The 21,904-nt window shown below is 37.3% G+C and overlaps 2 protein-coding genes across 6 annotated transcripts in view; one reads left to right on the top strand and one right to left on the bottom strand.

The window, feature by feature from the left end:
- Window positions 1–182: 182 nt before the first annotated feature.
- Window positions 183–14,649, top strand: LOC128623071 (stimulated by retinoic acid gene 8 protein-like). Of its 5 annotated transcripts, XM_053649940.1 has the most exons (9): window positions 196–289; window positions 2,437–2,634; window positions 4,526–4,601; window positions 4,751–4,832; window positions 5,009–5,143; window positions 6,078–6,327; window positions 7,004–7,065; window positions 10,835–10,940; window positions 12,731–14,649. In XM_053649940.1, exons 1-9 carry the CDS (start codon window positions 266–268, stop codon window positions 12,800–12,802), a joined length of 1,005 nt encoding a protein of 334 aa, XP_053505915.1. In that variant the 5' UTR covers window positions 196–265; the 3' UTR covers window positions 12,803–14,649. The 5 variants fall into 5 exon arrangements, with proteins under 5 accessions (XP_053505917.1, XP_053505915.1, XP_053505914.1 ...); XM_053649942.1 differs by lacking the exon at window positions 12,731–14,649 and having other exon boundaries at window positions 183–247; window positions 10,835–11,162; XM_053649939.1 differs by lacking the exon at window positions 12,731–14,649 and having other exon boundaries at window positions 10,835–11,162.
- Window positions 14,650–14,975: 326 nt separating this feature from the next.
- Window positions 14,976–21,904, bottom strand: part of LOC128623070 (xylosyl- and glucuronyltransferase LARGE1) — an 81,867-nt gene continuing 74,938 nt past the window's right edge. Inside the window, exons 12-15 of the mRNA XM_053649938.1 lie at window positions 20,942–21,220; window positions 18,311–18,457; window positions 18,009–18,204; window positions 14,976–17,055 (exon numbers count right to left, since the gene is read on the bottom strand). Of these exons, the coding sequence (XP_053505913.1) occupies window positions 16,858–17,055; window positions 18,009–18,204; window positions 18,311–18,457; window positions 20,942–21,220 (820 nt within the window). The 3' untranslated portion in view covers window positions 14,976–16,857. The remainder of the gene's footprint in view (window positions 17,056–18,008; window positions 18,205–18,310; window positions 18,458–20,941; window positions 21,221–21,904) is intronic.

Genomic DNA, 21,904 nt, shown 5'->3' on the forward strand with positions numbered 1-21,904 from the left:
TAAAAAAGTACAAAAACACAAAGTCTATCTGTCTGTCTGTCTGTCTGTCTATCAAAGATAGATTACAGATTAGGTATATATATAATCTGTCTTTGATAGACAGACAAATAACTATGACCAACACATGAATATGCTAATTAGTCTATGACGTCACTTCTAGCGAATCTACTTTCCCCTGAAAAGAGACGTCAGAGAGAGAGAGAGAGAGAGAGAGAGAGATCAGGGCAGTAAGTGACTTTTACCTCAGGTGAGGGGAAAGCTGTGGATGGTGCTGATAAATGAAAGTCCTGTAAGTCTTTCAAATTTGTCTGGAAGGTAAAATAAAAAAACGGAAAAACAAACAACTTAAGACAAATACAAGTTCGAAACACTGACGTCATATTACGAGGTGGGCATTCAGCACAGACCCATTAATCTGTCTTAATTTTGGACCAGGAGGAGTTTGGAAACACAATATATATATATATATATATATATATATATATATATATATATATATATATATATATATATATATATATATATTTTTTTTTTAAGCAGAAATTTGTACTCATGGGATTCGTGTATTTGTGCAAAATTAGTAACTAAGTCGAAAGTGAAGTCTACTAAGAATCACAAAAAAGGCAAGTTAACTCTATCTATACCAGTACAGTTAAGCCAGATGTTAATTACCTAATTAGCATGATAGGTGGCTTGCTAGCTAGCTAGCTATTTCACGGGGTTAGCTAGTACATTTAAATAATGAAAAAAGAACATAAAAAACCTTGTAATATACAAATGTGCTATATAGTAGTTTTGAATAACGATTACACTTCGTTAGTAACTGTTGACTTGCAGTAGCTAGGGGACTGAGCTAGCTGAAATATAAGGTGAAGCCATGAAGCTAACGGCAAGCTACTACTTTCTGACAGAACATTTTGTGTTCAGTTTGCTGCTGAAAAAACGGATATTTTGAACTCTAAATGGAAGACATGTTTTGATAAGACTATCGCTGAATAATATAATGTCTTAAGTTTGAAACGTGTTTGATAAGTTTTAGAGATTTGACCACTTCACAAAATGTGTTGTTTTTTTTCCCAACGGATATTTGAACTAGTGATGAGTCGGTTCTTTGAGCTGACCGTTAAGAGCCGACTCGCATGTCAGAACGATTCTTTTGTACATGAACACAATGCCGTATTAAATACAGTACAATTTAATAATAATAAAAAAAATGATGTAACTGAAACTCTTATAAATATGAGTGTGAGTGGTGAGACGTGTGTTTGAATCTCTGCTTTGTGTATGAGGCAGGGTGAGAGGGTTTTTCTTTTTAAATATTTTTTTTGAAACTGTATGTAATCAAGTGTAAATGGAAAAGATTCTTCATGAAACAGTAATATTAATGCAGGAATCCTTACTGTGTTTCTTAACACACATTTGTAGCTCCTTTAATTTAAGAATTGTTTAAAAAGATCCTATAAAGTGCAGCGTTCATTCATTCATCTTCAGTAACCTAGTCAGGATCGTGGTGGATCCAGAATCTATCCCAGGATCATCGAGATATAACCTTCAGATTGTGATCAAGTCGGACACTTTTCTGAGATATCACAGATACCGTTATATCTTTTTTCTAACAGTTTATTTCTAAAATAGCATTTACAACTACAGTGCCCTCCGCTAATATTGGCATCCTTGGTAAATATGAGCAAAGAAGGCTGTGAAAAATTGTCTTTATTGTTTAACCTTTTGATCTTTTGCTAAAAAAAAAAAAAATCACAAAAATACTCTGCTCTCATGGATATCAAACAATTGCAAACAAAATACAGGTTTATCAAAAAAAATATCTTTGTTAAATATAGGTGTGCAACAATTATTAGCATCCTTTTAGTCAATACTCTGTGCTACTTCCATTTGCCAATATAACAGCTCTGAGTCTTCTCCTATAATGCCTGATGAGGTTGGAGAATACATGGCAAGGGATCTGAGACCATTCCTCCATACAGAATCTTTCATGATCCTTCAAATTTCAAGGGTCACGCTGGTGGACTCGCCCCACCAGCACAGGTGAGGGGAAGAGCTGATGTCACTGCCAGCTGGGGCATTGATACACAGCCAAAAAAAATTATGAAGCCAAAGAGGAATGTAACGTTACAAACTCTGTCATTTTTAGAAAAAAAAATTGTAATAAGTTGCTTGTGAACCAAAAGAACCGGCTCTTATTAGAGAACTGAGCCAAATGATCTGACTCACTGAAAAGAGTCAGAACTCCCATCACTAATTTCAGCCAAGCACAAATTTTGGCTTGAAACTGAGTCTTGCACTGCAGTTCCCAAATCAGCACATTTACCTGTAATTGTTTGCAATTAATTGCAAATATCAATATACAGTACACACACAATCTCTAAAACGTTGATGGAAAGCAGAGTTTTAAACTCTCCTGTTGTGTTTATACAGGACAGACAGAGAGCAGGTATGTCCTGTGCTGGTCAAGAGAAACAGAGGGATGATGGTAAGCAGCCCAAGGTGAGAAGGAGAGCGCTGCAGAGCCGACAGCGAGTCACACTTGCGGGTCTTTTCAAGGCACTGGAAAACATGGTGTGTCCATCCATTCAACCCAGTCATAACTGTGAGGCTAATCACGGTCTTGCCAAGGTGAGGAACACAGTGATAGTTGATTAATAGAGACTATATGTAGTACATCATACACTTAAGAAAATGCACTAATTTTGCCACAAAAGAAAATCATAGTTTGCAAATCACAGGGCATGTCTGCCACACAGTGAACATAACCTCGACAGTAAAACCACAGTGCTACCTTGTATTATCACACTATTATCTTAGCTAAGAGTACAGGAATAAAACATGTTAGGATATGCTGTTATGGTCATTTTTTCCCTCTTACACAATAGTAATTTGTCGATGATTAGAATGTTTAATTTGTTAACGAATTATGTATTATACTTTTAACCATACCTACTTACATTTAATATTGTAGAACATCTGTGAGACAGGTTAGTTCCTGTTGTTGTAGCAGCCATAAACAGCAGTCGTTCCTTCACTCGTCTCGCTCTTGAAATTTACAAGACAAAAATAAACAGCTTGTCGTGTTACCGAGAAGCATGAGAGTGCAGTCTTCTGCACTGAAGAATTTCCCGTGGTGGAAAACTTACAGACTGTTGCAAAGCTCTGACACTGGAGACTTAATGATAATACAGTATGTTCTCTTTCTTAAATAACACCACTGTTTCTTTGATTGGAGTTAGATTATATATCGCACCAGCCATACAAGTTTCTGTGAATTAGTTGTTACTATAGAAATGATCATGTTTAAGAACAAGTGCATAAATCCATCCATCCATTTTCTGTAATGCTTATCCTACACATAACATAACACGTAACAGATGAGCCTGGAGCCTGTGCCAGGGAACTTACCAACCCAACGCAGCGCACAATTGCACACATATTCATACACACATTCACACACTGTGGACAATTTGGAAATGCCAGTCAGCCTACAACGCATGTCTTTGGACTGGGGGAGGAAACCGGATTACCCAGAGGAAACCCCCGAAGCACGGGGAGAACATGCAGACTCAAGCCCCCACCCCAAAACCTGAATCCCCCAGGGATTCAAGCCCCCACCCCAAATCCTGTGATCTGAATTACATCTGGCACTACTGTCAGAGCTAACCAAACAGATTTGAGTTTTCATTAGTTCTGTAGTTTAAAACATACCCTACTGTACTGTACCCTAGTATATTGGCAGTATAATAGTTAAATATCTAATACACATACTTTACATCGTGCACCAATAAGGACTATCATGGTTTAACACACTAACTACAACCCTGATTCCAAACAAGTTTGGACACTGTGTAAAAGGTAAATAAAAACAGAATGCAATGATTTGCAAATCTTATGTTATTCACAATAGTACATAGTAAACATATCTAATGTTTAAACTGAGGAAATGTACCATTTAAAAAAAAATTAAGGTAATTTTGAATTCGATGGCTGCAACATGTCTCAAAAAATTTAGCAATTTTACGTTGCGGAACATTATTCTGAAATTGTTCCCCAAATTGTAGACACAGTTTTTTACAGATTGGTGAACCTCTGCCCATCTTTACTTCTGAAAGACTCTGCCTCTCTAAGATACTCTTTTTTATACCCAGTCATGTTGCTGACCTGTTGTTAATTAACCTCCAGCTGTTTCTTTTTAGTAACACTTACTTTTTCAGCCTTGTGTTGCCCTGTCCCAAGTTTTTTGAGACGTGTTGCGGCCATCAAATTCAAAATCACCTAATTTTAAAGGGGGCAATTAGTTTTTCACATGGGTGATAAGTGTTGGATATTATTGTTGAAGATCATGTGAAGATCTAAAACTATTTAGTATGAGATATACACAAAAAACAGAAGAAATCAGCTTTTTCACAGCACTGTATAACATTGTATTCAGTGTTTGTAACTTTGATTTCATTCTCAAGTTTGACTGAGAATGAACATTTGCAGATGATTATTTATTTATTTATTTATTTTGCAGTGGAAGATTCTAGATCATGCCATGGGATTTCTTCTGGAGAAAGAGGCTTACCTCAGCAAACTCCTTGCACTGAAAGGTCACACACACACACACACACACACACACACACAAAAACACCTCAGTAACCAAAAGGGAATATGTTAAATTTATAGTTGCTTTTATGCTTCACTTAATCACTTATATATCTTACATGTCATATCATGACTAAATTTCTCACTTTTCTAGAAGTTTATCTTGATGATGATGGAGGACCAAAGAGTTTGGAAGACGTGCGAGAACAGTATAGGAGGCTCTATTCCAAACACTCGTAAGAATGCCTGTCATTTTTATTAAGTACCACTAGATGGCAGCAAACTCTCACGGTAACAATGGCATTGTACAGTCCTAAATCTGCAGTTCCATGTTAGACTTTGCCATTATATACTAGAGGACGTTTTGTAACACCTCATCATGCATTCAAATGTGTTGAATGCTGTGACACAGCCATGCAGCTTGTGTACCTGATGTAGATGAGGGCCACAAGAGCAGTGTGGTAGATTCAACTGATGAAGAATCAGATGAGCTGCTTCAGTCCCAGTCATCAGGCCCATCTGTCCCCAACATCCAGGAGTTTGAGGGGTGAGTTAGTTAGTTAGATAGATAGATAGATAGATAGATAGACAGATAGATAGATAGATAGATCAAGTTTCAAGTTTATTTGCCATGTGCACAAGATGTCAGGGACAATTGTACATTGAAATGCTTGTTGTGAGACTCAGGTACTCTACAGCTGTGCGATACAAAATATATACATAAGAAGAAGATTTTGTATAAAAAGGGTAACATTTATAGCTTATTAGAAATCATTATATTTAAACTATTTAAACCATAAACTATTTTAAGAGTCCTTACAAACTCTGCTATCACTTCTGTATTATAACAGTTGAAATGATCTTAACCTGATTTAATATGATCCTGAGCATGCAAATGCCATATATATCTATATAATTTATAACCTAATCTACATTTGGAGAAAACATTACGGTCAAATGTTAAGTAATTATATGGTTACAATAGGAGATGAGTTCTCACTTTGATTATGAGCCTCATCTTTGTCTTTTCACCCCACTGATCGCTGTCCTCTCTTACATCGGTGGGGAAATAATTGATGATTAATTCAGTCAGTTTGGATTTGTTGGCTAAAGGACATATCTTTCTATTAGGTTGTTTAAACAATTTGAAACGGTCATCTATACAGAGTGTGTAAGTGCTTTTCTCTATTTACATGATGATATGATGCAATTTGAAAGCTGGTATGTGATTACAAACTAAATTGATTAGTTTGATGTGCATTTCGATCACACCTATCCAGCAGAGTGTGATGTTTCAGTTTTGGATTTTAAAAATGTATTTATTGTTTTTTTAAAATGTTTTTTTTTTATCATCTAATGTAGTGACATTCGATAGTTAGATCACCGCACATATTTATAAAATGGTTCCATTTCTTGAAGGGAAAATACATCACAGAATAAAAGAGCGCACAGTTTGACTGAGAGAGATACTCTTTGTGCAGATATCTCTTTTTCTACGGTGAGACTCTTGAGCTCCTTTTGCGCAGTGGAGTGCTCACTCCAGATCAGACGGGTCTTTCTGTAGTGTCCGAGGCCATCTCAGGCCTGTGGAGCTCTCTTCCTCCGGAGCGAAAGGCGGAAGCACAGCAACACGCTCTAGACCAGAGCTCGGTCTCATGGGAAGGCCAAACTGAGATCACCACCTCACCTCTCACCAGCTTAAATCCGTCTGCATCGTATGCTGTTGAGGAGGTAAGGAGTGATGCTGCAAATTTGGGTTTGTTTTGAAAGCCATTTGCACTGCCTTTACATTTCCAATTTCCTTGCTTAGTTACAAATGGCTATTGATGGCCCTCTGTTTCTCAGCCAACAGTTCTTTCTCTGTTCTTTCAAACCCCTGAGCCCAGACTTCCTTTAGCACCATTAATTTTGTTAATGCGTCAATAGCAGGGTCTGCTAGCTACATAAACAGGATCCTTCCTCCAAGGCCCCATCTAGTATGAAAGTTGTTTATCACTGTCTAGAGGACAGCAGACACAAGAGCCCAACAGGAAGTCGAAAGAATGTGTGATTTCCAGCTAGCCGTGCCACATGTTCTTGTGACTGTGGCCATCACTTCATCCCTCTTTCTCACAAAGATTTCCGCATTGGAGTATCACTTTATGCCGACACGCAGTGTCTTCAACACTCTGATAATGTCACAGGACAAAATTGTCCACTTCTGAAAACACAAGACATTTCTGATTTATCACATATTAGCCTAACAGCCTAACCAGAAATGCATTTGAGATTTCTCTTTTCATCAGCAGCTCCTGAATACTGAAACTGTCACTCAATACTTACAGATCTCTGTGAGTGTCCCTGCAGACTTTATAAGAGCTCCAGGATTTAATATTGTCCGCTTTTGTGTTCATGTTATTACTTGCAGGATCTACTACAGGATGCATATGATGTGGTGCAGAGAGATATGGATGCTGCTTCAGTTAACAGGTAATGCACATATCACACACAGGTACTACACTTTCCTAGCTAAACAAGAGTTTTGGCTTTACAATAACGCAAATCTAAAATTGGGAAGTGAAAAATGGCTTTTAAAAATGAGTTTTAATTATGAAAAAAAAAAAAAGTATTTAAATTGTCAATTACCCAATAATGGTACAACAAACCAAATACATTATTATTAAATAGCTGGAAAAGCATCTAAAAACAGGTTGACTTAATCTTGTACTTCATTTTAAATGATTTCATAATAAGAAATATTTAATAAATTTGCATATATTTAAGATATATTCACTTGATAATATACAGATGAGGTCATAAGTTTACATACGCCTTGCAGACTCTGCAAAATTGTAATAATTAAAAAATAAAATAAAATGAGAGATCATTAAAATTGCATGTTGTTTATTTAGCACTGCCCTGAATAAGCTCTTTCACATAGCAGATGTTTACATATAGTCCACAAGACACAATAATAACTGAATTTACACAAACTGCCCACTGTTAAAAAAGTTAAAAGTTAAACTGCTCACTGTTCTTCAGAAAAATCCTCCAGGTCCTGCACATTCTTTACTTTTCCAGCATCTTCTGCGTATTTGACCCCTTTCTAACGGATCAAATCCAATCTGATTTTGACATAAAATGCACAATGTTGAACTATTCCTCACTCAGGAATAATGAATACAGGCTGAACCCTAAATGGCTTATTCTGCACTATGTATGCTCAATATACTTAGCCAAAAGGTTAAAAAGTTTAAACACACTTAAATGAAGCCAGTAAAAGTAGAACCTGGCAGTAAACACTGAAATGTGGATTTTTCTTTGCCTGTGATTATGTATATATTATGAAAATTTAAAATAGTATTTGAACAATGAAATTTATTCCTGCAGCCCTAATGGAAATGCATTAAGCCTAGTGTTTTTTCATAATGGATGAAAGTGAAAAGATAATATCTTAAGAGCAGCAACTGTTCATACGGGAAAAATTTGGCCTATAGGGAAAAAAATCTAAATGCATCTTTTTATAATCACATCATGACGCACTGAATTGAAGTGAAGCAAGTTGTGCATAAAGATTCCTAGCCGTCACCAAAGTATGGAATATTATGGTATAATGCCTGTGATAAAGCTTTTATTTCTGCCAGTACATCAGCAGCACATGGATAATGTGGTATGCTGTGCATCCATAGTAGCAACTGAATTATTTAGAAAACTGTAATAACATACACAGAAAAAAAATAGGCAGACGTGCGCGTAACTACTTGATGCTCTTAAAGTACAGTGTATCACTTTGCTGTGATGATAACAAGAAGCGGTTTAGCTAAAGCAGGAATAGACAGGCTTAGGAAAGCAATGTCAAGGTATCGAATATAGCATTTAGGGCCAGAAGAACCAAAAGCAGAGATAATACTCATTGACTGAGGCACTTAAAGTGTTCTCTAGTTTCAAAAGAGAAAATATTGAGAGGAATATAGAGAAGCATCTCCAGAGAGGACAGAGAGAGGGGGAGATGACAGAGGCAGGTAGATGAGTGGATTGGCGGGGGGAGAATAGTCTCCTCACGTAGCACTCTAATCCAGGATGTCTGCTGCGTCTCGATTGAAGCAATCAATCACAGTCGGGGGGGCGCTCCCTGTAGAACAGGCATTGGGCACACACGCACACATACACACACATACACACACACACACACACATACACACACACAGGATTAGACTTGAAACTCAAAGAAATAGACTTTAGCATACATAAACATAGACACGCCTTCACACGTTATACAGATAGATATGAACCTGTAGTTATATGGATATTCATAAATGAAATCAGTTCCACGGGAAAGAAATGTTCATACAGAATGCAAAACTATCATATTTTAATAGTCGATTATTCATGTGAATGACCTGACCAATGATTAATCAGCATAACCGTGGCTTATAAATAAGGTCATTCTTGCTTATTGGCTTTTTTCCCCTCAATAACATAATGCAAAAGAAAATGATGAGCTACAACGTAACATCTTGTTACTCTACTGAATTTTTCCTTTAGGGCTAGTCTAGTGATCATTCCTTGTTACAATAACAATTACCAGATGAAATTTCAGATATAAAATTTGATAAGTAATTTGTTTTAGATAAAAACAAGTGTATTCAATTTAATAGATATTGTCTCATCATTAACATTTACAAATAAAATTAAACAGACTAAATTAATCCTCAATAAACTATGAAATTGTGACACATTTTACTGCTACGTTTAAAAAATGATCAAGCCCCCACCATGTAATGTAATATGATGCTATGACACTAACAGTTATACAGTGTTGTGAAAAAGTATTTGCCCCATCCTGATTTCTTCTGTTTTTAAATAGTTTTAGATCTTCAAACGAAATACAACATAAAACAAATGCAACCTGAGTAAACACAATAGTTTATATAAAAAAAAATTATTAAAGCAAAAAAAGTTATCCAACACCAATTTCACCAATATGAAAAACTAATCACCCCTTAAAATTTTAATCTGGTTGTGATACCTTTAGCGGCAATAACTGCAACCAAACGCTTCCGATAACTGGGGATCAGACTTTCACTTACTTCTAGGACTAGGACTTACACATATGCTTTTGCTTTGGATCATTGTCTTGCTGCATAATCCAGTTGTGCTTGAGTTTTAACTTATGGACTGAAGACCAGACATTCTCCTGTATAGCATCCCCACACCAGCACACTTCCACCACCATGCTTGGTATGTCATGGTAGGTATGATGTTCTTTTTGTGGAATTCTGTGTTTGGTTTACGCCAGATGTAACGGGACTCCTGTCTTCCAAACAGTTCCACTTTCAACTCATCAATCCACAGAACATTCTCCCAAAAGGTTTGAGAATCATCAAGGTGTGTTTTGGCAAAATTCAGACGAGCCTTAATGTTCTTCTGGGTTAGCAGTGGTTTTCACATCACCACTCTTCCATGGATGCCATTTTTTGCCCAGTGTCTTTCTGATAGTGGAGTCATGAACAGTGACCTTTATTGATGCAAGAGAGACCTGTAGTTCCCTCGATGTTGTCTTTGGTTCTTTTGTGACTTCCTGGATGAGTCATTGCTGTGCTCTTGCAAGAAATTTGGAAGGTCGGCCACTTCTGGGAAAGTTCATTGCTGTGCAGAGTTTTTACGAGAGAGATAACGGCTCTCACTGTGGTTCTTTGGAGTCCCAGAGCCTTTTAAATAGTTTTGTAGCCCTTCCCAGACTGATGTATTTCAATCACCTTCTTCCTTATAATGAGGTACAACTTTTTTTGCTTCAATTAATAACTATCATTTAAAAACTGTATTTTGTGTTTACTCAGGTGGCCTTAGTTTTATCTTGGATTTTGTTTTAATTTCTGAAACAATTTAGTACGAGATATACACAAAAACAGAAGAAATCAGGTTGGTGCAAATACTTTTTCAAAGCACTGTGTGTATATCTATTTGTGTGTGTGTGTATATATGTATATATAGATATATATAGATGTAGATAGATATAATATTCTTTATTCTTTTGTGTGTGTGCTTTAATGTTCATGCATCATCACTATGCTGATATTTGCATGTGCTGCAGTGTACCATACTTTTACTTTTTTTTGAGTATTGCTCTTTTTACTCCTCTCTCATTGCAGCAATCATTCAAAGTTCTGTCTGCGATGTGTGATTTCTTCTGTGGTGCAAATGTCATTGCAAACGCTAGTAAGAGTCACATTTCCCTGAGCTGCTGTCAATCCCACAGGCCTGCAGTATTGCATAGCTGTGATTACGAGAAGCTGAGGCAAATCTACAAGGACATTTCGGGCTTCATCAAGAACCACATGGCTGAGGATCAGAAGCTTCCACAGGTAGGAAGGGCTGAGGTGAACATACTGAATTCAAATGTTTTGTTTTACAGAGCTGATTGGTTTGTTGTTTTGGCAAGTTTATGAATTCAAATTCAGATTTAAAATCTTAACGGTTAAACCTGTTTCCTTGCTAGCTAAGTGCACTTTTCTCACAACTTGGTCAAGATTTTATATAGCTATATGCCATAATGAAACTTTTAATGTCTGTGATGCCCTTTTTACATCACATCATCATCAAAACAGAAGAGGGTTTACACATACTGTACTGCTGACAGAAGACAGCATTTAAAATGTTTAAATTAACTAATAAAAAGATATCAATGTAAAGAAATGTAGCAAACAGAGCAGAACTGATCGAATTAATGAGTACATAGGGACCAAAAAATTACTCGTCCACTGCTAACCCTGATTAATTACTTTTACAAACCCATCTGACAGTGATGGTTCTGTTTTTAAGGAAAATTTTACTCTAACCTCAAACATAGTCAATCAGGTATTTACACATAAACTACCAGCTATGAGATTTATACAGCTGTACCTTTTAACTACATAAACCAAAGCATAAGCATAGGAAGGCAACTTAGAAAACCAAGCATGGTTTAGCTGATCAGCATTTTTTCTTTTGTTAAACTTCTGATTTGTTTAAGATTATAATATGTAGCGGTTATATGATAAACTCACACAGTGAATGTATGGAACACTTACCCAGTTTACAAATACAGCTTTTAAAGGAAATATATTCAAGTACAGTAGAGTATTCTATGTATATCGAAACTTGTTAGGAAGCCATGACATGGAGCTCCTGGAGCGGAGAGAGTTAAGGGCTCAACAGAGGCAGCTTGACAGTGCTGGGATTTGAGCTCGCAAATCAATTCACTATAGTGTGTACAGTTAGTTGTTGACCCATTATACCACAGTGCTGGTAAATTCTCAAATCTGATTGTTCAAGAGGTGTCGATAATAACAGCAGTTCAGCTGCAAGGCAAATCACAGTTTACGTTAACGCACTTGTTCTAATAAGTTATTGTTTCTATAGTAACAGCTCATTCAGAGGGACTTATATTGCAGACATGCTACATACAGTAAGGCTAATAATAATAAACTGCTTTAAAAAGCATGTTATTTTAAATGTTAACTAAACATTTAACTTTAACATTTTTTTTTTATTTTAAACAATTAACTTTTAAACATTAACTTTGCCATATCAACAATTATCAACAATTATAATTGTTGATCTGGCTAAGATTTGCGCAAGGAGGTGTGTAGTTAACATTTAACATAACAAGGGGTCCCAGGTGTCAGAACATTGTTTTCCATTATGGGAGTCTTCAGGATAGAGGGATTTTCCCGGTTTCTTGGTAACACGATCAGCTGATCTTTTTTTGGTCTTATTAACTTTAAGAGAGAAAAAAAGAGACTGGTGATGGAACGGTTGTGAATAGCTGCTATAAAGGAAAATGAGAACAGGAACTAACTTGTTTTTTTGAGCGTTCCACAATATTAAATGTAACTATAAATGGATAAAAAGTGATGTCGTTCATTAATAAATTAAAAATGGTAAACACTGGCAAATTGCCATGAGATAATTGGAATAAAGCTCTGCAGGATCTGCTGTTATAAGAAAATACTCAACTTTGGTGTGGTAACGGCCCACAGCGTCATATCACACCACCTCGGTGTTGATTATTTTCTTATAACCCCATATGCCCCATTACGTTTTATTCCTTAATTACTGACAGACACTTCTATCTTTTTGTTTACACCTTTATCTTCCACTCAACATGTTTCAGGATCTGTCTCAAGCAGCTGAGGATGAAGAGCATCTCTTGAGGTGTTCAGAAAGCTTCGATGAAGATTTCTAGCCAGTGCTTCCAGCTGTAGTCTTTGCGGCTGCTTTCCATTTTATTCGACAGTGAATTCTGTTACGGTTTGAGGTGTTGAATTGTCAGTAGGTTCCTCTGAATTCATTTATTATTTTTTTTAAACATTGTGTTCAGTCCCAGCTTACTGTCATATATGTAATGATGACATTTCTGTAAGCCATAAGAGTTCCAATGTTCTCTTATTATTCTTTTTTTTTATTTTTTTAAATAAATAACATTAAAGCTAGATGAGCCTTTACAAATTGTTTCCAGTGTTAGTACAACCCCTGGCAAAAATGATGGAATCACCACACTTAGAGGATGAGGATGCTCACCCATCTTTTTTTTTACTTTGTAGCAAATAAACAAATCACAGATGTAACACAAAACAATTTTTGTTTAATAGCTGAACATTCTGACTTTGTGAGATATACCTTATATAAACAGTTCAATTAAACTGTTATAATCAATGGCATATTTTTTTCCAGATCAAGTAGAGGGGAAAATTATAGAATCATCAACAACAACAAAAAAATCACAAGTACTTTGCAACTCCTCCGGCTTTCTTTCTTTGAGGCATGGACCTCATTAATGAAAAACAATATTCTCTATCAAGCTGGTTCTAACTTTCTCGGATAGCAGTTGATCTGTCAGCGTTGCAGTATAGAACCTTGTCATGGACCAATTTTTAAAATTTCCACCATAAATTTTAAATCAGATTGAGATCTGGATTGTTTGCTGGCCAGGTCACTGAGTTGATCTGCCTTTCCTGAAGAAAAGTTTTAACACTCTTTGTTCTGTGGCGAGATGCATCATCATCCTGAAAAAAGACATCACCACCAAACCTATTTTCTATCGATGGAATGAGAAAAGTGTCCAAAATTTCAGTGTACACCTGTGCATTGACTGTTGAATTCTCCCCTGGACCTTTACCTGTCATGCATACCCATATTATAAAAGAGTGGGGAATTTGATTGTTCTCTTCAGGCAGTCATCTTTATATGTCTCATTAGAACGGCACCAGACAAAAGTTCCAGCATCATCTCCTTGGCCAACGCAGATTCGTGATTAATCACAGAATATCGCTTTCCTCCAATCATCCACACTCCATGACTGCTTCTCTTTAGGCCACTGTAATCTTGATTTCCTTTTATAACCTTCCCATTTTGTTTATACTTGCACCAAATTTTAGACACAGCTGGCTGGGAACAGCCAACATTTTTTGCCCCACACTGTGTTGGATTTCCTTCTTGAAGGAGTTTTATAATCCTTTCCATTGTTTCAATAGAAAACTCTCTTGTTGGGGCCATTTTTCCTTTCAATCACCAAGTCCAACAGCTCGTTAAGGTGTGTACGCACTCTCTTTCAACTGCAGACTAATTTGCATTTTTAGACTTGTGCTGGTATTTGTTTTAGAAATGTAAATTAAATGGTGATTCCATAATTTTTCCCTCTACTTGATTTGGAAAAAATATGCCATTGATTAAAATAATTATTTATTTTGTTTGAGGTATGTTTAATGAAGGCAGAATGTTCGGCTATTAACCAAAAATTGTTTTGTCATATCTGTGATTTGTTTATTTGCTACTAAGTAAAAAAGCCGGGTGAGGATCCTCTAAGTGTGGCGAGTCCATCATTTTTGCCAGGGGTTGTAGTCACCTCTGCTTACATTTCTCAGCATGATCCCTCATTAGTCAGCATCTGCACTGCTGTGAATGTAAACGTTAAATCCAACACAGCTGCTAGATTAGATATTGGTAGTCTGCCTGTGACTGGAAGCTCACCTCTGTTATTAATACACATTAATAAACATCACGCAGAAGGTGAGTGTACTCAGTGTCTCTAAATTACATCCGATTTTAGTGTGCTACATTGTGATCATCCAAATTTTATATTTCTTATGCTGGAGTATTTTATGCTGTGCTTTTAAGATACCTCAAAATATCAGAGGGGAAAATGGCAGATACTGCACACACCGAGAAAAAGAAAAAGAAGAATTCCACAATTTTTTTTTATTCAGGTAACAGAAACTGTCAGTCTTGGACACATCTGTTTAGCCACACTCACTCATTCTCACACACACAAACCCTGTCTACACACAAACCCTGTCTGCACACATTAAAAACTGAAGTAAACATACAGGATGTTTGATGACTTTTTCCAGCAGCCATGCTAATCTATCAGACCTGCCAACTTTCACACATGTTGTGTGGGAGCTCCGCATTTTAATACTTTACTAGTACTAGTTATCACTCAAAAATATGCCAAAGAGAAGTCGTCTCCCCCAACCACCCCCTTCTGAAAATGCCAGATGATTTGGGTGCTGCTCTCGACTGACATGGCGTCCTCGCTTTGTGTCAAGGTATACAAAGTGCAATTTGACTTTTAACAAGTACACAGTTAACTTCAGTTAACTATATTTATTAGGGATGCCAAACATTCTGGCTGAAAATAGTCAAATAGTCACCAGAAGACAAAAAAATGACCTAAAACAAGAGATTAAATATGCCTACAATGAAATATCAAATCTACAGTAACACTGTACAAATAACGTTAATGGTAATTATAAAGAAATTAAAAATGTATCTAGTTTCCTTTTTTGTTTTTCTTCTCCTGCACCAGTTAGCACAGATTCATTCAAAAAGTTTGAGCAGCAGATCAAGCGTGAAAAGGTCAGCTGTGTGCAGCCATTTCACTGTTTCTATACACTGTACAAGTGATCTGTAAACCAATAAGAGCAATCAACAGCTGCTGACAGAGATCAGCAAAATAACATGCCCATATATGTGGTCCCTCAATTCAAATGTCCATTTTCACCGTCAATCCCAACATTGTTCTTGATTTTTCAGATTTGTGGGTGTGTGAATTAGGATTTCTTTCATTCAAACACAACATAACTGAAGGAATTTCCACATCATTAGAGGAAAAAAGTGCAAACTAACCCTGGAAAAATGCTGCACAATTATTTGTACATCATGTATACCGGTACTGGCAGTTGACTTGCGTCCTAAATAACACTGTGTACTACATATTACCTGTTCTCTTGTTACCCCCCCACACACACATACGTAGGTTTCCAAACCTTCGCCTTTTAAACTCGGAGTGCATTTCTGTTAGCTGCAAGAAATGTAAATGTAATACTTATAGACATAGAACAATGACACAAAACATTTAAATCACATTGAGCACAGAAATATGAAAACATACAATAAAATACTGAAGAAAAAAAAAAGTGACTCAGATTTACAAATACATGATTCGGGGCTTTCGTCTGTGTCTGGACTGTCAATGCTGAGAGCCTGACATTTCCCATAAACACAACAGTTACTAAGTATTGGATGCAATCTTTAGCCTACCTGGGCTCTTACTGAGCTCTAACAAGAAAAGTGATTCCACAAAGGTGCTATAAAATCTAAGACATTGAACCTTTTTTTAATTTAAAAAAACAATACTGTTATATTCTGTAAAAGATGTAAACATCATATTAATACTCACTTTAATAATCATTTTCCTGACAAAAATGACTGGGAATCCCTTTCTGTGTCTCTGTGTTGCTTATTCTGAAAGCTAACCTGTCATTAGTCTGAGATCCAGTACTGCTAAACATCACCCTATGACTGAAAGCACACACAAACATGTTAAATTCAGCTTTTGGGCATCAGTAGATGTAATCCAACACCAAACCACAGCTCGGTCTCTGCAGTGGCATTCCCTTTGCTCATATTCAGTCCAGCTGACTGGAACACAAGTCAGCCCATATACATTTTTGTGCTTGCCCAATGGTTAATAACATCTCAATTCCTGTTCATGGAGCAGATGAATTCCCTGTTCATCTGGGAAGCTGGGTGGATTGAATTTGTCCAGAACAACGCCATGACACACTGCACTATTTCTGTTTCCAATGCAGTGACAAAATGGTCATCATGGCAGCTTCCTGAAGGATAGAATGGAAGAACACACTCCTGAGTCCATTGTTGGGTCCATTACAGACCCACTGCTTTCCTATGTGATATCTAATGGTACCACCTGAAAACTGAAACTTTACTGTGACTTTACTAGCTGTTGTTGTCTGCAGTCATGTATTTGAGGGCAGCAAATCCGTAGCGGCGAGACATGTTCTGCTGAAACTCTTCTTTGAGAGTCTTGAGGCAAGCACGGTATTGTTTGTTGGAGCGGAACTTGGTGATGTCGAAGCTCGGCGCATGAGGCATGTGGATCATATAGGCGTTGGGAAGAACCACAAACTCGTATTCCTGTCGGGAAGAACAATAAAATAATTCATTCAGACATATATTTTAGAAGACGCTGCTATCTAACTATTTAGATCAGTTGTATGCTCATCCAAAATATAACCGAGGCTCTGCTGCTTAATTGCGTTTCTATTATGTGCTAATTAATTAATGAGAGAACAGAAATGCAGATGCATTAGTAAAGAACGTCAATGATGGAGTCAAAGTACTTCTGTTAGTCCTGCTGGAAAAGGGCACCTGCTAAACGCTCTAAATGTAAATGTCACACTAGTAATTCAAATGTGTCTTCAATGGAAAAGACCAATTCATACTTTTAGAGTGCTCGAATGTACTACTGTTAAAAATACCAGGATGTACGATTATACAGTGCTGTGAAAAAGTCTGATCTCCAGTTACTGGAAGTGTCTGGTTGCAGTTATTGCTGCTGAAGGTGGCACAACCAGATTTTAAGTTTAGGGGAGCAATTAGTTTTTCACATGGGTGACAGGTGTTGGATAACTTTTTTTTGCTTCAATTAAAAAAAAAGGAAATGAATAAAAACTGTATTGTGTGTTTACTCAGGTTGCTTTTGTTTTATGTTGGATTTTGTTTGAAGATCTAAAACTATTTAATATGAGATGTACAAAAAAACAGAGGAAATCAGCAAATACTTTTTCACAGCACTGTACATGAAACTGCCGAATCTCCCCCTGGCATTCTGGATTATCTATCTGGCTATAGAATATTTCTATATGAATAACAATTTGCATTATTTACTGTCTCGGCAAATTACTTAACAGAACCAACGTTGTCAAAATGCACCACAGCAACCGACATTATTTTGCCATCCTCTAATCACTGACCATGTCATGTCAAAGCCATGGAGGTTATTTAGATACATCACTGAATTTATGTCTCAGTTTTCAGCCAAAAAATATGACTTTTGTGCAAACATCAGTTCATGTTTGTAGCATTACCTGTGCATCCAACTCCATAATGTGAGCCACTTTGTTCCAGCCGAATCCCACAAATCTGCGGTCATATTCTGGACTGTCCCTCCTCACCATCACGTAAGGCTCAAAGTCAGCCTCCCACTGCACTCTGTACGGCGTTGTGGCTGTCCGCCATTTCGCAAAGTTGGTTGGAGCGTGGCCTTTTGTCCATACATGATATCTGAAGAAAACCAAAGATTTAATCAAACAAAAAAAATTTTGTCAGGAAACCTCTTGCTTCTATGAAGAAGTCACTGCGATACTTCTGACATATTTTTGAGGGAAACCTGAAGGTGAAGAGAGTGCCCATGTCCAGCTGGGACAGCAGCTCAGCCTTGGATTTGGGGAATGACAGCCGGTAACGCAGCGTCTCAAATGCAGGCACTACCAGAGCCTTTTTATTGTGCGCCATATCCAGCTGGACTACAGATTTCCTGCAGGAAAGACATCATACATTGATGTTATTGTTCAGCTTGTAATAAATAAGGCAGTGGAAATAGTCATACAATAACATTTCTGTTAATTTCCTCATTGATTGAAAGCCTAAGTCTTTACTAATAGTTTTTAGGAATATTCACAGCTCTTGACTATTCTTAGTCCTGCTATGGAACACTCAAGGGCCTCAGAGCAAATGTGGTCATATCCGGATCATGTACAAACAGGCTAAAGGGTACAGAGTTCTTGATTACCAGACCTGCCAGGCCCGAAGAGGAATAATGTGTAGTTCTACTGAAAGAAGGGGGAGGAAAAAAAAATGTAATGTTGTAAACTGTCAAAAAAACCAAAACAGAACATTTTTTAATTATAGGCCTATTCCTTTTACAAATAGCTTGTGTACATGACCCTTATGAAAAGGGGTCTGTTCCACACTGATACTTGTATTGTTTCACTGATGCTCAAACTGTTTGAACACATCGTTGCTGACTGGCGCAGGAGAGCAAAGCAAACAAACAGCGTTCTTAATCACTTTACAATTATCATTAGGCTACCATTAAAAGTATTTGTAACATGTTAGATTTAACACTTCTTTATAGGCCTATTTAATCTTTTTTTGACAGGGTCCAAATTCTCTGCCTGTTTTTATTTAATCAGAAAAACAAAAGTTTCATTTTGATCATTTTCAGTTGATGTTTTGATGGCTGAAATTTCGGTGGCATCCCTAATAAATATAATTAATTGATGTTAACAATACGTGTCTAATATAGTCCATTAATGAACGCAAAACATTCTCCATTTACCTTGACAGAAGCTGAGGGTGCCTCATCAGTTCCCTCAAATCAGGAATATTGAGTCTGGATGATAGCACCAGTCAAACAATTACTAATGTGAGATGGGGAGGAAGGGAGTGGGGCTTCCAGAGAGTGCTGGTTAATATCTGAGAGTTCGAGACCCATAGGCACCTACGCATCATTTCAGATTCATATGTTAATTGGCTCAACCTCTGTTTTTAATTGTTGGAGGAAAAAAGACTGCACTTTTGCCATTTTTTGAGAGATAACTCGTACTAGTGTACTCTGATGTGTAAAATGCATGAAGGTTGGCAGGTCTGGATTACCCTGCTGAGGTGTGTGTGGAGTAGAAACACAATATACAGTGCTGTGAAAAAGTAATCTCCTGATTTCTTCTGTTTTGTGTACATCTCGTACTGAATTGTTTCAGAAATTATAACAAAATCTAAGATAAAACAAAGGCAACCTGAGTAAAAACAAAATACAGTTTTTAAATGCTAATGTTATTTATTGAAGCAGAAACGTTATCCAATGCCAACTGGGCCTGTGTGACAATGTATTTGTCCCTGTAATTCCCCAAATCTATGAAACTGCATTCATAATGGGGTTCAGCTGGACTAGACACAACCAGGCCTGATTACTGCAAACCCTGTTCAATCAAATCAACACTTAAACAGAACTTTTTCAACACTTGAAGTTGGTTAAAAGGTCTTACCCAGTAACACACTATGCCACAGTTGAAAGAAATTCCAGATTTGATGAGGAAGAAGGTGATTAAAAAAAATACATCAGTCTGGGAAGGGCTACAAAGCTATTTCAAAGGCTCTGGGACTCCAAAGAACCACAGTGAGAGCCGTTATCTCCAAATGGAAAAACTCAGCACAGTAGCGAACCTTCCCAGAAGTGGCCGTTATTCCAAACTTCCTCCAAGAGTACAGTGAAGACTTATCCAGCAAGTCACAAAAGAGCCAAGAACAACATCAAAGGAACTACAGGCCTCTCTTATATCAATAATGGTCACTGTTCATGACTCCACTATCAGAAAGACACTGGGCAATAATGGCATCCATGGAAGAGTGGTGAGGTGAAAACCACTGCTAACCCAGAAGAACATTAAGACTCATCTGAATTTTGCCAAAACACACTTTGATGATCCTCAAACCTTTTGGGAGAATGTTCTGTGGACTGAGGAGTGGGCAACTTGCTATAATTGAGGGAAACGTGAATTCTGTTCTCGACCAGAAAATCCTAAAGGAGAATGTCCGGTCTTCAGTCTGTAAGTTGAAACTCAAGCGCAACTGGATTATGCAGCAAGACAATGATCCAAAGCATAGGAGTAAGTCCTAGTCCTAGAATTAAGTGAAAAATTGATCTCCAGTTATCGGAAGCGTTTGATAGCAATTATTGCTGCTAAAGGTGGCACAACCAGATTTTAAGTTTAAGGGCAAATAGTTTTTCACATGGGTGATAGGTGTTGGATAACTTTTTTTTTTTTTGGCTCAATTAATTAAATAAATAAATACAAACTGTATTGTGTGTTTACAGAATATGATTTTGAAACAGTGTATGGGTTGCCTTTGTTTTATATCAGGTTGTATTTCATTTGAAGAAGTAAAACTGTTTAGTTTGAGATATACACAAAACCAGAAGGGGTCAAATACTTTTTGGCTGTAAGCCGACTTATCTTACCTGAGGTATTCATAGAGTCCATACATGGGCAGGAAGTCAATGTCAGACAGGAACATGTAGGGTGTGTTGACTTGTTTCATGGCAACATTGCGCAGCAGGTTGACGGGGTAGAATTGGCCCTCTTTGTAGACGATATGGTATCCCACATTGCTTCTGCTCATAAGCACCTCAGAACCCTGAGCATAGCGCAGGAATTGCTGTGCCTCAGCATCAGACAGGTAGAGAGCCAGACTGATTGGTCCTTCCCAGTGTTTACAGATGGCCTCAAGCATCTGCAGCCTGACAAACACATAACTTATTTCATCAAGTCTACCAACAGGCTTTCATAAGGTTTTGACCAAAGGCTGACATGGACATACATATTACTGAGGTTAGACCACATCATTAATCATTTTGGTTTGCAGACCATTTTGATTGATCTGAAAAATATTATACTTCCTTGATTGTCAGTCTGGACACTGGAGACTGCAGGATTAGATTCACTGCCCCAGGTGGAAAGTAAAGGTTTTGCCCTCTTGACCTTTTCAGTCAAACAAAGTGCAACACCATTCTCATCTTATGAAGTGTAAGAGGACTAGGGTTGTAATAGTGTCACGGTTTCAGTGTCATGGTGTATAATCATGTATAATCATTTAATAATCGATGGGGTGGCTGTGGCTCAGGTGGTACAGTGGGTTGTCCACTAATCACAGGGTTGGTGGTTCGATTCCCGGCCCACATGACTCCACATAACGAAGTGTCCTGAACCTCAAGTTGCTCCTGATGGCAAGTTAGCACCTTGCATGGCAGCTCTGCTACCATTGGTGTGTGTGTGTGTGTGTGTGTGTGTGTGTGTGAATGGATAAAAGAGACACTGTGTAAAGTGCTTTGGAACCGCTAAGGTTAAAAAAGTGCTATATAAGTGAAGACCATTTACCATAATCAGACGTTATGTTACTGTTGACTAAAATTACAGTTCAAATG

Source organism: Ictalurus furcatus, chromosome 19 (genome assembly GCF_023375685.1).
Source record: "Ictalurus furcatus strain D&B chromosome 19, Billie_1.0, whole genome shotgun sequence".
Taxonomy (NCBI): domain Eukaryota; kingdom Metazoa; phylum Chordata; class Actinopteri; order Siluriformes; family Ictaluridae; genus Ictalurus; species Ictalurus furcatus.

Coding starts and splice junctions, on each gene's coding strand:
- LOC128623071 (XM_053649939.1), top strand. CDS start 266: ATGGTGCTGATAAATGAAAGTCCT. Junction 4,833..5,008: donor AGGCTCTATTCCAAACACTC/GTAAGAATGCCT, acceptor GCTGTGACACAG/CCATGCAGCTTGTGTACCTG. Junction 7,066..10,834: donor GATGCTGCTTCAGTTAACAG/GTAATGCACATA, acceptor TCAATCCCACAG/GCCTGCAGTATTGCATAGCT.